The sequence below is a fragment of the Colossoma macropomum genome, unplaced genomic scaffold (genome assembly GCF_904425465.1).
Source record: "Colossoma macropomum unplaced genomic scaffold, Colossoma_macropomum, whole genome shotgun sequence".
Classification (NCBI taxonomy): domain Eukaryota; kingdom Metazoa; phylum Chordata; class Actinopteri; order Characiformes; family Serrasalmidae; genus Colossoma; species Colossoma macropomum.
Genome location: NW_023494810.1, coordinates 10,538,331 through 10,554,678, shown reverse-complemented (window position 1 = coordinate 10,554,678; position 16,348 = coordinate 10,538,331). Strand labels below are relative to the sequence as shown.

The window sequence follows — 16,348 nt, the reverse complement described above, 5'->3', positions numbered from 1 at the left end:
AAACAATTATGCTAATCATTTGTAAACATGTTCACTACCGAAGAGATTGCACAGTTCAATAATCCCTCAAATGAGTTTAATAATGTGGAGATTATTAACTGATCATCACAGTGTATTAGTCTACTCAGGCTTTAGCAGAGCTCAGTAACCCTGAGATTAATAACTGATCACCACATTGATTTATTAGTCTACTCAGGCTTTAGCAGAGCTCAGTAACCCTGAGATTAATAACTGATCACCACATTGATTTATCAGTGTACTCAGGCTTTAGCAGAGCTCAGTAACCCTGAGATTAATAACTGATCTTCACATTGATTTATCAGTCTACTCAGGCTTTAGCAGAGCTCAGTAACCCTGAGATTAATAACTGATCATCACAGTGATTTATCAGTCTACTCAGGCTTTAGCAGAGCTCAGTAACCCTGAGATTAATAACTGATCATCACAGTGATTTATCAGTGTACTCAGGCTTTAGCAGGAATGTTGAAGTTTACAAAGAAGCATGGTCAGTTTCCTTTTTTGAGTGTGTCTAATTTGCTGATTTTAACGATTTGATTAAAATAAATTTTCAGCCCTGGTAGTAAACCATAGTAGTGGTCCAAATTTACAGTATAAGATTCTTATAAAAGGCCTATATATTTTTTCATAAGGGGTCATTGAGCAGTATCAGTACAGCTAAATATCTTACTGTTTTATTTTTTTACATCACTGTCCACATTAAGTGCCATGTCTTTAGCTCACAGTGAATTTAATTGCAGAATAGGTTGTGATTTCCAACTTTTTCTCCAGAATTAGACTAAGCAGTGCTGGTTGAGGCGGAGCTCTGCACTTCCTCATCCAGGCTCCATCACGGGTGTGGAAAACACTTCAATGGTGGTTGAGCTCGTTTGCTGTACGGCGAGCGGACAACCACTTCGCGTTCATCATCATCATCACCATCATCGTTATTATTATTATTATATTCTCTTCAGGTACTCTTCCCTCTCTTAAGGACTTTTCTTCGTAACATGGCCGCTCTCTCAGACTGGTTTTGGGACGAGAGGTTCTGGCTTCCTCACAACGTGACTTGGGCGGACTTGGAGGACCCAGCGCCCGGGGTGGAGTACCCGAAAGCCGGCCACTTGCTCAGAGCTTTACCCTTGGCCTTGGGGATCTTCGCGGTGAGGATAGTTTTCGAAAGGTACGCTGCTTTCGGGCTAGGGCGGCTGGTTTCTCTCTCTCTTGTCTGTGTTTTTCTCACTGAATAGCGACCATCAGCGGATTACTCCATCAAGAACAAACTTGCACATGGAGCGGAAGAGGGGCGGTGTGTGAGACTGAACACAAAAAATGCCTGAGGGACTTTTATGGTGCTTCGCTAACTCGGTTTACCCTTATTTTTGTAAAGGAAGCTGCATTTTTTCAGCTCATCCTCAGCAAACAGCAGCCTGTCTGCCACTTTCGGGGAAATTACGGAAACTTTTCAATCTCAAGCCTCATTTACAGGCGTCATCTTCTTAAACGACACCTTCTTGTTCGAATTTCCCCGTTCCACCTAAAATGATGCCGCAGTTACAGCAGCAGCCTCAGGCGCCAGAATGTAACTGCTGTACCATTTAAGGTGGAACGGGGAAATTCGAATAGGAAGCTGACTTCAGCCTCGTCATTTACAGCAAGGCTAGCTGAAGTTAGCTGTGTCTGAAGTTGATGAGTGATTCGGCTGTTGCTTAACCAGCTGGCTTCCTAACGGCCTAAGAATCGAGAAAGAAAGGCCATTTTTAAGGCTTTATAGCTTTAAAATCGGCCTGTCAGCCTTGGCACACTCGTACCAACCTATAATTGAAAGCATGCCTTCGAGGCTACTTGTTGAGTAGGACCTAAGGGAGAAGTATTTGTCTGTCTTGTGATCCAGTAGTGGACTGTATAAATGTCCATTGTTGAGTTTTTTTGTCTCATGGCCTCCAAAAACCCATGAGCAGTCGTGAATGACAGCCGGCTGAACCCTATAAGGCTTGCTGGCTAATGTTAGCATTTCAGTGTGCATTCTGTTTGATAAAGATATTAGCAAAGCTGTGACTGTAGACTGGAGCTACCTGAACACTACACACCTAAAAAGATGGTTCTTTCGGGGTTCTTTGTGAAGGCAATGGTTCTATTTCGGACAATGAGTTCTATATAGAACCATTTCATGCTTAAATAGTTCTTGGCATGGTGAAATGGTTCTTCAGGTGGGTGAAGAGTGTGTTGTGCACCCTTGATATGATGGTTTGTTAGTAAAAACATGGTTTTATATAGAACCATGAACACTTAAAGAACCCTTTGCATGATTAAAGGGTTCTTTGCATCATGAAAGAGTTCTTCAGATTCATGGAGAATGTGTTAAAAGGGTTCTATATAGCACTAAATAAGTTCCTTCTATTGTCACGATGTCAAGCTTGTAATAATAGCGTGACGCTTCAAGACAGTTCTATATAGAACCACCTACAGAACATTCTCCATCAATCTGAAGAACGCTTTCATGATGCAACGAACCCTTCAATCATGAAAAGGGTTCTTTGAGTGTTCATTTTTCCGTATAGAAATGTTTTCTTTACTGAAGAACCCTTGAAGAACCATCATTTTTAAGTGTGCGTATGGTTGTATGGTGCTATTAAGAACCATTTTCAAAAAGGGTTTTGAGTAGAATCATATACAACACGTTCTCCGTCAGTCCGACGAACCGTTTCACTATAAATCTGAAGAACTGGGGGAAAAAGCATTTCACCATAGATAGAACTCATGGTTCTACCATTGCATTTACTAAAGAACCCTTGAAGAAGCATCTCTTTTAAACATGTTGCTTAAGTCTGTGTGGGAGAAGTGCTCTTAAGATTGCACAAAGCTGTAGGTGTGCTTTTGCAGAAGAATCTCAGAATCTCAGCACCATTTCTCTAGGTGCTAAGAATGTACTCAAGAAAAAATTCCTTGAAAGCTGCTGGGAGCTGGATTGGTTTGATTTTGAAGGTTTACCTGCCTAACATTAAAACCAATGTTGACATGAAAAAGGGTTCAATAGGCCTCTCGGTGGCATGACTGCCAGTGGCATGACTTGGCATGGAGTTCATTGGTCTACGTAATGATAAGTGCTTACTTGAGGAACCAGTTGGAGATGATGATGCTATCAAGCTCTTCCAGTCAAGCTGGAGTCTTTTAATGGTTTTGGGTCCGGTCGAACTAGTTCTCTAAAAAGGCCGTTTGTGGTTCAGAATATGCAGTGTCTCTGCACAAACTGAAAGAATGCATAGTAGAAACTAACTTGAGACTATCTGGTAAGACCAGTTCCAAACTAGAGCTTAAAGTGGAGTTCCACTGATTTTTAAAAAGGTTCTGGTCCATTATAGAGAAACCTAGCACTGCAGATTTTCTTTACAGTGGTGATGATAGGAACCAGGGGTCGTGATGTCTACAGCTGAAATATAGCCATTTTATGTACTGTCCAAACCCACCAGTGAACCTACATGTGTGTTTTCAGTTTTTATAGTAATGTTGATGGTGGTAAAATAGTGGTAAATCTTAAAAAATGTAAAAAATAAAAAATTCTTTGGGGACTGTTTTGCCTCACAACGCTGCAGGTACCTTCCCCCATGAATAGATTGGGCCAAAGTCTCAAAACTGTTGTAAAGCAAAGTCATAAAGCCAAGTGAATCACAGTTCTGTCTGTGCGACAAGAGGTTTCTTCTATTATGGTGCAGGCACCAGCATTTCACTGCTGTCGGAAGAAAACCTCATATCTCCGATTTGTCGTTTTTCAGTTTTTGACCAAATTTGAAAATGCCTGTTGCCCTTTACATTGTATGTAAATTTCATGAAGAATGAACCAAAAGAAAAACCCCAAAATTGCTTGGGAAAAAAGTCTGGTTCCATTGACTTACATTAAAAGTAAAGTAGGTTTTTTCCTTCTCCTGTAAAGTTCTTATTTTGGAGATACGAGGTTTTGTTCTGACAACTGCGATATTCATAACCATTTCTTGTAATAGCTCTCTTTTAGAGGCATTAAACTCTTTAGACGTCTGGTTCCTGTCACCACCACTGTGAACAATTCTGACTCTAGAACGGAGCACTGCACATCAGTTACTTTGAAAGACTTTGTTCACATCATAACCATTTAATTATGCAAACATTTGGACAAATTGTTGGAATTTCACATTCATGAACTTTCTATGAACGAAATTCATGAAGGAATTTATTTCAATTGCAGTGAACCATAGCAGATCTTCAAGTGTACATTAGTAAAGAAAATGGTTCTATATAGAACCATGAACATTCAAAGAGCCCTTTGCATGATTAAAGGGTTCTTTGCATCATGACGTGGTTATTCATGTTGATGGAGAACCTATTGAGAATAATTCTCTATAGGGTTCTGCTATTGTTATTATGTCAAGCTTATTCTTTTATTGTAACCCTTTTCAAAAAGGTTCTTTTATGATGCGAAGAACCCTTTAATCATGCAAGGGTGTTCATGGTTCTCTGTAGAACCATTTTCTTTACTAAAGACATTTAGCTCTCTGTGACAAGAGTTAAATGTGAGACGTCAGTGGCTCGGTTTAAAGCCCAGTCTGGGCACTGAGGGATGCTGAGTTTGCATCCCCTTTGCACACCGGTACCTTTGAGCCACTTAACTCCAAGTAGGACTGTAACTAATGTTTATTTCTCCGCTATTGCCTGTAGACTGTTATTTGATTAATCAATGAATTGGACTACTCTCCCCTTTCCTCCTAGTTTGCCCATCACAGCACTGCCGGCATTCAAAGTTCAGCAAGGGATTCTTTTGTTATGGTGCAGTGAAACAGCAGAAGCCAGTCTTACGCTGCTAGACGTGATTTGTAAAGAGCATAACCATCTTTTAGTGCTGGACTGCAAACAAGTCCAGTAAATAACAGAAGCAAAACAACATTCCATATTGTTAGCTAGCTAAATAATAGTCTTCTGCCAATGGACTTCCAAAGTCATGCATCATTTTGTTGTTGGCTTCGTGCCCATGTTACCAGCTCCAGATCTAAGCTGGATTTCTTTATGGGGGAAAAATGAGGATTTTCGATAATTGCTGCCGTCGCGCCCTGTGGTGAACAAAATGATCTGGTTTTTACTATGTACATTTTTCCACTCAGTGTCACTGGATCCTCTAAATTACAAGGATGTTTAGGAGCTGAAATATGAACAGTGCTACATCCATGCTAAGAGCAAGCTAATGCTCATTAAAATGGCATCAGATGAAAGTAAGACAAAACTTCAACACTTCAACACCAACCACTCAAAATGTACTATTGTCAGAGCAACTGTGCTACCACATTTGACAAATGTTGGTTAGTTTTGGGGTATTTTTGTGTACTTGCCTGTCCTTTCAGTGAGCAGCAGTGTTAGCTCATGTAGCAAAATTCGTATTTCGACTTCTTAACAAACCCGTAATTCTGAGGATACAGCAACATTCAGAGGTAAAATGTAGATAGATAAAACATATCAAATATGGAACCGTTGCAAAATCCTATTCATTTTTGCCATAGAGAAAGCCAGCTTAGACCCAGAGTTTCTAATATGAGCATGACGTCGACTACAGAATGATGACACAACGTCAGTGGTCTGTCGTTTTAATGCAAAGTGTCAACTTTGGCAGGAAGGGGCCGTCCAACTGACACACCACAAGACACTTTTTTTGCGGCGTGTGTAGAGACGAGAGTGTGACAATATTTTGCTTATCAGCTACTAAATGCTTAAAAAAAACCTTGAAAAGCTTTTAAAGAGGCCCCATACAGCTGCTAGTAGCCCTCCATCAACTTTTATAGCCGCAGTGCTGTCCTGCAAAGCAAAAGTGGAGTCTGGTTTAATGATGTGGTCTGTTTTAGTATGTTTATTTTTACCACATGTGGCATTGTCAGTCTGCATGACATACATATACATGCTTAATTGGGGTTTTCTGGGGGGACCTTTCAGCCATATTAGCCTCCATGGTACTAATAGATACAGAACAGCATTGACAAGGCGTTGTATTGCTTTAGGAATTTTAAAGGGCCCATATCTTGGGAAAACAGTTATTCCTGAATTTTTGGAAACAGTGCTGTTAAAGTTTCAAAATGTACCAGTTCATCAAGTCCATCCATGAAAAGTAAGCTGCAAAAAAGCCCACTTTGACTTAACTGTTTGTGTGCTGCCTTGGAAAACAACTCATTTACATAACTGCCTATTCAGCTTAAGCAGTTCAGTCCCATCCATTCACCCTAAGGTTATAAGGAGTGTTTCAGCCCAGACAGCTTAGTGAATGAGGCCTGATATAGAGTGGCCAATCAGAGTAGAGCTCATTTACATCTCTTTTTATATGTTAGGTTGGAAAATTGTCATGTAAAAATGAATTATGACAATTTTCGTTGCATAAAGCCACTTTATAAGTGGGCCTCAAGAAAAATGTAGGAAATGGGCTTAGATTGCTCCCACCCTGACAAGCCTGCACTAGCACCCACATTTAGCCCATGCATTCTTGTCAGTAGATCACACCTGGCTGCGTTACACTCTTAAAATGATGGTTCTTCAAAGGTTCTTTGGTAAAGAAAATGGTTCTATATAGCACAATGAACACTCAACCATTTGCTTCATTAAAGTGTTCTTTGCATGGTGAAATGTTTTTTTCAGATTGATGGAGAGTGTGTTATAGATGGTTCTATATGGATCCTTTTTGAGAATGGTTCTATATAGCACCAAAAAAGGTTCTTCTATTACAGTTTTGATGATCTTGACAAAATCTACAACAATCTGCAATCTTAAGAACCCTTTCACAATGCAAAGAACGCTTTAATCATGCAAAGGTTCTTGGAGTGTTCTTGGTTCTCCATCAAACCATTTTCTTTACTAAAGAACCCTTGAAGAACCATCTTCTATGTCCGAAAAGGCATGTATAAAATATGTGTATCATAAAGCATTATGAAGTGCTTTTGTTTTTAAGTAATCAGCTTTTTTACTGTAACTGTCTTTGTCGATGATTAATAGGCTTTCCTGACAAATCTTTGCAGCCATAACCCCAAATATTAACACCAGTAATGCTGCAACATTGGCCCCCTGTGACTACATGCCCCCCTCTCATGAGAGTCTTGTCACCTGATGTTTACTTTTGAGGATACTGGGCTAGAAGCTTGTTGTCGTTCCTTCATTGTTTCCTTCGCCGTTCCCCAGTCATGACTCATCCTGCCTGGCTGTTTCTGGCTGTGACGGCTTACCAGGCGACCCAATTAGACTAGTTGGCCTAGAGAGTATTGGTGTGGTTTCAGCGGGAGGCCTCCTACGCAGGCAGAGAGGAGATGAGGGGTGACGGCTGGCTGCTTTTGCTCCCCAGCTGGGAAGCCCTTATCCCTTCAGGCCATGGGCCAGGTTGAAGTCAGCAGCATCTACCCGCACTGTTCTCGCGGACTCATTCATTTATTCATCAGCAATGACGGCGGGCCGCGGCTCCTGTTGATGTGCGCTGTTGTGGGGTTAAACATGCTGGCACGTTTAGCGAAATGATCAGGGTAGGAGAAATGATTGTTACAGCATGGTATCACAGAGCTTTGAGTGTAAAAGTGGTGTCGATACATGGAAGGCCAAGGATTGATGTTTTATTTGTTTAATTATTAATATTTTCAATGTGTTTTAAGTAGTGATTCCCTAACTTGATCCAGTGGATGTTTTATTTACAGTACTAGGCATATTGTAATGCTTTGTCTATGAGCTGAAACAAGCCCGATCTTTTCTCTTTTTTCCCTGTTCACAACACTGTTGTATAGATGCCATAAACAGAAATATTAACAACCTGTACGTTTAAATTTTAGTTCTTAATAGAAACAATGTGCCAATCAAGAAATGTAGAAAATATGTGGAAAAATGTAGAAAATATGCTCCCACATTTTTCACTCGCGAGTCAGCTGGTTAAAAATGAAAGTATTATGAACATTTTCTGTTTAAAACCGACATTTAACGTTGCATTTAAAGCCTGAAGTGAGGCTAACAATATGACAATATGTTTTTTTTTATTATTTATTTATTTATTTAGAGGTTGTCTGAAACACAAATCCGTCAGTTCAGAATTTACACCTTTATGCAGGTTTCAAAAATGGAGTGATTTTACTGCTGCGTCTTAAAGTAACTGGTAGACAAATCATCACAGAGATCAATCAAAATGAATCATTATCAAAATTAAATGCTATAAATTGGTAATCTCAAAAAAGTAGGACAAAAAAAATAGCAGTTTTGAATGTCACGTTCTATACATACTAAAAATGAAGTGATTTCACTGTCGTGTTAATCAGCAGCATATTTGACCTAAATTGTGTCTGTATTACTTACAAAAATAAAAAGATAAGGTTGAAATATAATCAGTGTCAGCCGACGCTCAACATTAAGGTATTTTTGTTCGAGCTGGATTAGTTTAACTTTGGGAGGTGCTGTTTTTGAGTGATTACTGCCAAGATCTGTGAATGTAATCCAATACAAATCTTTACAGGTATGACATATAATTCTAGAGCAAATTAACTTCTATAATCCGTCAAAACCAAAACTCTGATCACAGTAGTCCAGTTTAGATTATCTTCACGCTAACATAATAACAAAACTCAGTAATAGGCAAATTCACCACTGTATGTTTGGTGACCAGGACATGAGGCTAACCTCTAAAACGGGACCACTTCAGTCTACAATATCTTTGCCGATGGCCTAATTAGAGGGTGAATGAAAATGTTGGGCTCTATTTGTTGACTTGAATGTGCCCATTTTCCTAGTCTAGTACTATTCTAACTGGCATTAATTGGGAGTTTTTGTTGTCTGTTTAATTTTGCTCTTAACGCTGGTGTGTCAGGGCTGTGACATTTCAATCTGAGTGATCTGGGATCATTTGGGGAAATTCTCTAATATTTCCTGACGAACTGTATTACACAAAAATTGTAATAGGATTTTATCCTGATACTGTCGCTTTGTGGCCTCTTTAGTGATCCCCACAAAAAAAAATGCCGTGTTTAAAGAGGCGTAACACTCATTGAGGAACGTTTTGTTGAGAAAGAGTTTTGAGAAAGACACACACAACTGCTCTGCTTGTCTTTATTACATAAGAATAAGATACACACGCAAACATATAAACTAGTCAGAGTCACACATGACCATATATGTGCCTGTGCTTGCAACTCCCCCTCACCCTGACACACTAGACCCCTACATTCATCACACATACACGCCCATTTAAGAAAGTCTTCAGTTTGGCCCCATGTGGCTTTAGGAATGTGCTAAATGGCTGATAAAGCTGGAATAATAGTGACTGAACTGCAGCAGATATTATTGTTTAAGACCTGTTGCTCAAGAGATGAGTCAGGCTGGAGAAATGTCACCCTGCACCACTTCGAGTGAAGACTCACTGAGTAATTAATGGACTGGGAACTTCTCCTCGGCTTGGGTTAGTGTTAAGCAGCGTACTGCCTATACAAGGGCCCAACCCGTATGAGAGTGCGTGGCTGAAGCTGATTTTAGAGGGCAAAAAATTCCAACAGTCGATGTCGGGTTTGTATTTATATTTTAGTTTGAAGTTTTATGCTCTAATAGCTTTACTAAAACAGTTATCATACTTATTAAACTCAAATAAATAGTAGAAACTCACACTCTTAAATAATGTACATTAGTGATGCACTGAAATGACCATTCTTGGCCAAAATGCAAATTCAGGGCGTACAGGTCAGAAAACAGAAAGCCGAAAAGTATGAAGTTAATAAGCAGTTTACATACTTTTCTGAGATTATTATGGTATGTAGGTAACAGTATGTGCCATAAAGTCCAACGTCCTGGACGACAGAAAATAGTTGGTCATCCAAGAAAATAAGTTCCATTATTATTATCATTTTTTTAAAGTTATGTTTTCCACTTTGGCAGTCGTTTATAGTTTTTTTGTTATTTCAAAATCTGAGATACCAGATGGCATTGGTGTGCTCGATTTTCTTTCTGCGTCTGTTGTTTTGCTATATTCTGTATATAGAGCAGAATGACATTTTTCAGTGATGTTAAACCTGCACTAAGGAGAAGTTCTTGGATGTTTTTTGTAGAAACCATTAAACAGTTACATGGCCAGTGTTTTAGCTGTTTGAATGCCCCTGCATTGACCGCTGCAGGACAGTGAAGGATACAAACGGTCACTATATGTTCATTAAAAGTAAATCTTTTTGAAAAAGCTTAGATTTGAAGACATTTTTTTGTAGTACTGCACAAACGATTATTTTCATAATCGAATGGTTGGTCTATTACGGCAAACCGACTAAACGATTAGTTGGGAACTGAACAACTACAGATGTTAGTCTGGCAATAATGTTTAATTCAACAAATTAAAAATACAAGGATAGACTTCCTTGTAGGGTAGATCCTGCTCTGTCTTCTTATTCATATTTTCTAAAAAGGACTTTTGTCTGTTACTGCTAAAGATTTTCTGCATCGCTGTTGAAAACGTTGAAAGTTTTTGAAAGGCAGTAGTAGTGCAGAAAAAAGGGAACAATACAAACAAATCTTACAGGTCAGTCCACAGCCGGTGTTCTGTATTTCTCCTCTAATGATAAAGTGAGAATAAATTATAGAGCTTCTGTGAGGTCGATAACATCATGAAATGAAATTTGATGATACAGAGCACATGGTAATAGTCCTAATAGTCCAGTCACCATCCAGATCTGCCCAATACAAAGACATAAAGCAGCCCATCGCACGTAAAAACAGCAAATATGTGTGGGGTAATTGGCTATTTATATTTATCTTTATATATATATATATATATATATATATATATATATATATATATATATATATATATATATATATATACACAATGGTGATTGTACATACAAACATCTGAGCTAGTCTGTGAGCTTTAAAGCTCACATTTTACACTTAATTTAGCGCAGCTGTTTAGCTCAACTGTTGCAAAATGCAGCTCCAGCTTTCAGCCAGCACTGCTTATTCTATCTGCTAAACTAAAGTAGAATTAGTTAAAAAGCAGTCAGTGGTTTTAATAAAATATTTGAATGATCCATGCCGAGTTTCTGCTGTGGATACAGTGTTTACTCTCTTACTCGCAGCTGATGGTCATTCTGTCCGCTAGGCCCAGTTTTACATGATGTACGGTTATACATCGTACAGAAAACCGTCTTTTTAGAAGTGAAATGCTTCCTATTTTTTTTATTTTTTGGGTCGTACATGACTCCGTACTGCAGTTGCAAAAATAGAAGTTAGTAATTATCAGTGTACTAAAAATAATACAGCTGGTTGATATTGTCTGCAAACCAATATATCAGACGGGCCTTGGTATACCATAGTATACTTGGTATTAGATATGGTTTTAGTCATCATTTTTTATTGATAGACATCAAAACATCAATCTAAATGTAGTTCATTTGCTGGATGGGAAAAGTGTCTAGCACATTTCCTTTCTGTCTGGTTAATGTTCACAATACTGTGTAAGCAGAACAAAACAGTCCAGTCAAAACAAGCTATGGCAGGTATGTTTTTTCCATTGCTTTATGCACAGAGTGCTACATTGTTTTTAGCACAGTGTCACTACTCAGCAAGCATTGGCTCATGATTTTTTTTTTTCATGCAAATTTAAGTATGATCCAGTAAAGTAACACTATGCACACTTATGTATTTGGAGCACATTGTGGCTAAAGGGTGTGTTGATTGTATTAAAACTAAGGCTTCTCTTCGCTTACTGATATTTTGCCTGAACATTTGCATCATAGAATTTTGGATATTTCGCTCAGACTAATTCAGTTAAAGCCCCAGGTTTAAAGCATACAGAAAGGAGAAACCAACATGGTACTGCATATAAACTGAAGCTCATTGTGCCATCTTAACGACTGAAGACTGAGTTTCAGTGATTGCTCACACCACATGTTATGGGTACGTTAACCTCTCACAGTCATAAAGAAGGCATACAAGTTAATGATTATGGCTGGAAAGGCTGCAGAAAGTGAGAACAAATACGCTCATCTGCTGATATGACACTCTTGGATCTCACATAGGTCTTTTGACATCCTGAGCGAATGCCAACATGCTGATAATGCCAAAAAAAAAGATTTCAGTTGTTGAATGTTTGCCCTGGTATTCTGACATTTCCTGCTATCAGATTGTGCCATAGTTAAACAAAGTCATGACTATTCTGGTATTTTTTTTTTTAATAGTCCTTGGACAGAGAATAAGTTTGACCCAGTGACCACCAACCCTGCTCCTGGAGATCCATCTTTCTGCAGACTTTAGCTCCAACCCTGATCAACCCCACTTCATACATCTAATTGCTCTAATCTTTAGATTAGAGATTATCTAAAACCTTCTTATGTCTTTTCGTCAGTTATATTGTTTTACTGTTATTGTGTTGCAACTGGTACTTCACACAATCAGAATACTGAAAAATAATAATGGCACCACTTTCATCTGGTAATTTCGAGACACTGAAGTGGAGCAATAAATTTAAGAAGAGATTGTTTTACAAGTTCAGCTTTTACTGAACTGTGTTTGTATTATGTTCTTTTATTTCAGTCTCATCTTTAATTTGGCAACGAAACAGTCATTAAAATAATTTGGAGAACGTGTTGTGCAGACTGATGCCTTTTTCTCTGAAGCAGTTTCGCCTGACAGTGTTTAAAACGAGCCGTATCCCATGATGTACAAGAGCTGAGGCATGACTTCGCTCTGAGCTGAAGCTGTTTTTGTCTGATGTCTGAAACCTGTCGCTGTGGTCAGAGGGTGTACGCCATAATATATAGATGGCTTTTTGTACAGACATGTTATCTGTCTCCTGCTCCGTGTGTGTTGAACCAGTGCAGCTCAACAGCCACAATTACAGCGCAATCTTATTTATATTAGGTACAATAAAAATTATACTCTACATGTGGTATATCACACCGATCAGCATGTTTAAAAGTTCAGTTATATTCACATTTGGGAATCTTGGCATCTTTCCATGATCCACTCAAAATAGATTTGAGTTAGCTGAGGTTTAGCCGACACTGCAGCCTATAACCACAGTAACTTGGGTAACCATCACTGGCCTGGGCCAGTGAAGGGGGTTTACATCTGCATGTTCAGTTGGAATTTTTTGGGGGAACCTTTTAGCCGTGCATTGCGCAAGCAGCAGGCTAGACAATGTTGTCATCCACACCGCTGCTCCTGCGTTGCTTTGGTTTGGCTGAGAAAATTCAAATCTGTTTGTTCCCACTGTAAAGAAATTTGGGAATTCTGGATTGATGGCGATATCTGGTATATTTTGTGTATGTGTTCGTATGTGTTCTAGAAATTGGCCCTAGATCTGCCTAGATTGGCAGTACAGAGAAGTGTGCCATTTATTTGTATACCAGGAGTTGAACACACTGAACTAGATGATTAATAAATCCAGTAGTCAGTGCTGTGGGCAGTAGTCCGGTACAGTAGTTGAGGACAGTGCCTGAAATACAGTATAATACACAGTATATATTGTAATATGAAATTATAATAAACATATCAAGTATTGGTTTGCAGTATTTTTCAAATCTAAACTTCTCTCCAATGCTGACATTTTTTATAGGGGAAAGCCACTGATTTTTCAGATTCAAAGTCTGTCCGAGTGGTTTGGTGTGAAATGCTCTGTGCCAGTGAAGCTTATTAATTTAGAATTGTTCACAGTGGTGGTGATAGGAACCAGACGTCTGAAGAGTTTAATGCCTCTGAAAGCTTCCTTACATAAACTTATTACATGAAATGGTTATAAATATGCTGCCTGATGCCTGAGACACTGCGATTTTGGCCTAAAACATTTTTAAAAACACATTCATATTAGAGATACACACAGTCCATTGCCTGGCAAAATAGTCCCAAAGAAACCCGTATTATTTCAGAGTTTCCACTATTTTACCATCAGCATTCCATACAAACACGTGTAGGTTCACTGGTGGTTTTGGGTAGCAAATAAAATGTCTATATTTGTTTTGTAGACATGGTGACTTCTGGTTCCTGTCAACACCACTGTAAAGAAATCTGAGTCTCCACAATGAACCATTTCACACCAAACCACTCTGAATGGCTTTTACCTCTCAACAATTAAATTACGCAGAAATTTAGAAAAGTCAGTGAAATTCCGTATATGATCCTGACATCATCGTGCGTCCTTACCAATAAGTCTGCGCTCCTACACACATTTAGCCCAGATTCCTCAATCTCTATTTCCAGATGTGTGCTTTTGTTACAAGACTTTCATCTGCTGCTTCGCTGAAGCACTGAGCATGATGCAGATGGTGAGGGGGGTCAAAGTATGTAGCTCATGCTCCAGGAGTTCACTGCATTCACTGGAGCACAGCATAAACACATGACGTAAGAGAGAATGTGCACGGGTCAAGAGACTGGCAAGCGAGAACTTGATGGTAAATGTGAAGCTATTAGACGGTGGAGCTATCAACAAGAATAAAGGTTTTCAGCTTGGACATGCACTCTTAAATACAGGTGCCATTGAAGAAGCACTTTTGGTTCCTTAAAGAACCATTTTTTGAAAAAGAGATTTGAGAGTGTAAATAACCTTATGAAAGTTACACTGAGGCCCAATCCCATTTCACCTCCTGCAGCTACCACTTTGTCTTACCTCTCTGTTTTGCACGTTCGTGTCTAGAGGTAGTGTGTCCCGTTTTTTTTTGTTGAGATAGAGGGGTAGGGCGAAGTGTTAGGGCTACATGGCCCTCCAAAAGGAGGCTTTTCAGAGGCACACTCCAAACAGAGTGTTATGAGGGGGGAAAAAAATGAAAAGCCGGCAAGATGGCTGCACAAGCGACCAAAGAAACACACAAATGTGAGCATTTTCTCCATTAAAAATAATACATTGTAATAATTAAAAATAATACAAAATAATATATGTATTGTCTTAGTTTAATGCCGTTTCAGTGTATTACCATCCTTTATGGAACGGAAAATTCGTACGAGAAGCTGGCGAATAACTGACTTCAGCTTTATGTCACCGAAGAATTATATGATATGATAAATGATTGTCATCCTCTCTTTTTGAAGGCATAGGATTCCCTAAATGTAACTAAGACCCAGCAGTGAGGATGCTGAACTTTACCCTCCTCTGCTATCACTGCAGACTGGCAGGGTTGCCTACAGAGCTGGTAGCCTGTTAATGAAGTAATGCTCTTTTTGTTTGAGGGTCCCATTTCGTAGATTCAGATTAACATATCTGAAAAATTAAATATTTCAACCACCACTGTCTGTAACTCAGTTCTAAGGGGCAAGGTGACACCCGAAAACAATGGATAGGGTTAGATATAAGAAATTAGTTTGGGCCTTGGTGTTTTATTTACATATAAGGCACTGTTTATCTACACATCATATTCTACTTGGCTTCCTAAAGAACCCCTTCAGTGCCTGTTCTTTAGGAAAATTATGTGCCAAAACAATCCCCTTCCAGCCTGTTTCTCAGGTCAGTTTTGCCCTTAAAAACAAACACTCGGCTTTAGCTTTATTAGAATATGATTAAATACTGCGCACACTAAAGAATGATGGTTTAGATCTGATTCTGAGGCTTTTGGCTCCTGCAGGTTACACTACAGATTGTCAAAGTGTTTTATTTAGAAGCATTAAAACCGCAGAGTTTTATTATTGCTCTGGCAGGCAAAACAGTGAATTGAAGAGCCTGTTTACACCTTGCATTTATGTGTGTTTCATGTCTGGATATCGTATCTGAAAATGTCGTTAAACTTTTCACTAAAACGCGTCCCCAGTTTGAGCACACGAGATCTGATTGTACTTTACCCGCATAAAAAGCATGCATGCGTCACTTCCATTTTGCTTTTGTTTACTTTTTTTCCCCATTACGATACGAGTCGACAGGCTTGGCTTGGACACTTACACTGGCTCTTAGTTTGGGACTAATTCAGCCTCACGTATCCTCCATTTTTCATTTCCTTGTTTATTCTGTCACCTGCTGCTCAGCTCAGTTTACTCTGATTTTAAATGCGGTCGAGATCGGTCTCTGACCACCTCACTATCTTTGCAAGTTGCATGTAGTAGCTAGCTAACATAATGCAAGTGCCGTATTGACCAAAGCACAGTATCTAACCAGCTAACTGTTAACTCATAAGGTATCCAAGTTAGTATTGTAAATAAAGTCCAGGGAAGAAGATCTGACCTGCCCATTTCATTGTCCTCTTTCCTTTGCTCTCCCTCAACCTGAATGTGTTGTTTTTCGAAATACAGTAAGGAAAAAATAGGGCTGCCAAAGTATAACCTACACTCTTAAAAAAGATGGTTCTCCAAGGGTTCTTCGGTAAAGAAAATGGTTTTATATAGGATCATGAATGCTCAAAGAACTGTTTGCATGATTTAAAGAGTT

General features: G+C 39.0%; 1 protein-coding gene across 1 annotated transcript in view; it reads left to right on the top strand.

Annotated features, from left to right (window-relative positions):
- Positions 1-836: 836 nt before the first annotated feature.
- Positions 837-16,348, top strand: part of cers5 (ceramide synthase 5) — a 49,888-nt gene continuing 34,376 nt past the window's right edge. Inside the window, exon 1 of the mRNA XM_036559029.1 lies at positions 837-1,180. Coding sequence (XP_036414922.1) covers positions 1,008-1,180 — 173 coding nt within the window. The 5' untranslated portion in view covers positions 837-1,007. The remainder of the gene's footprint in view (positions 1,181-16,348) is intronic.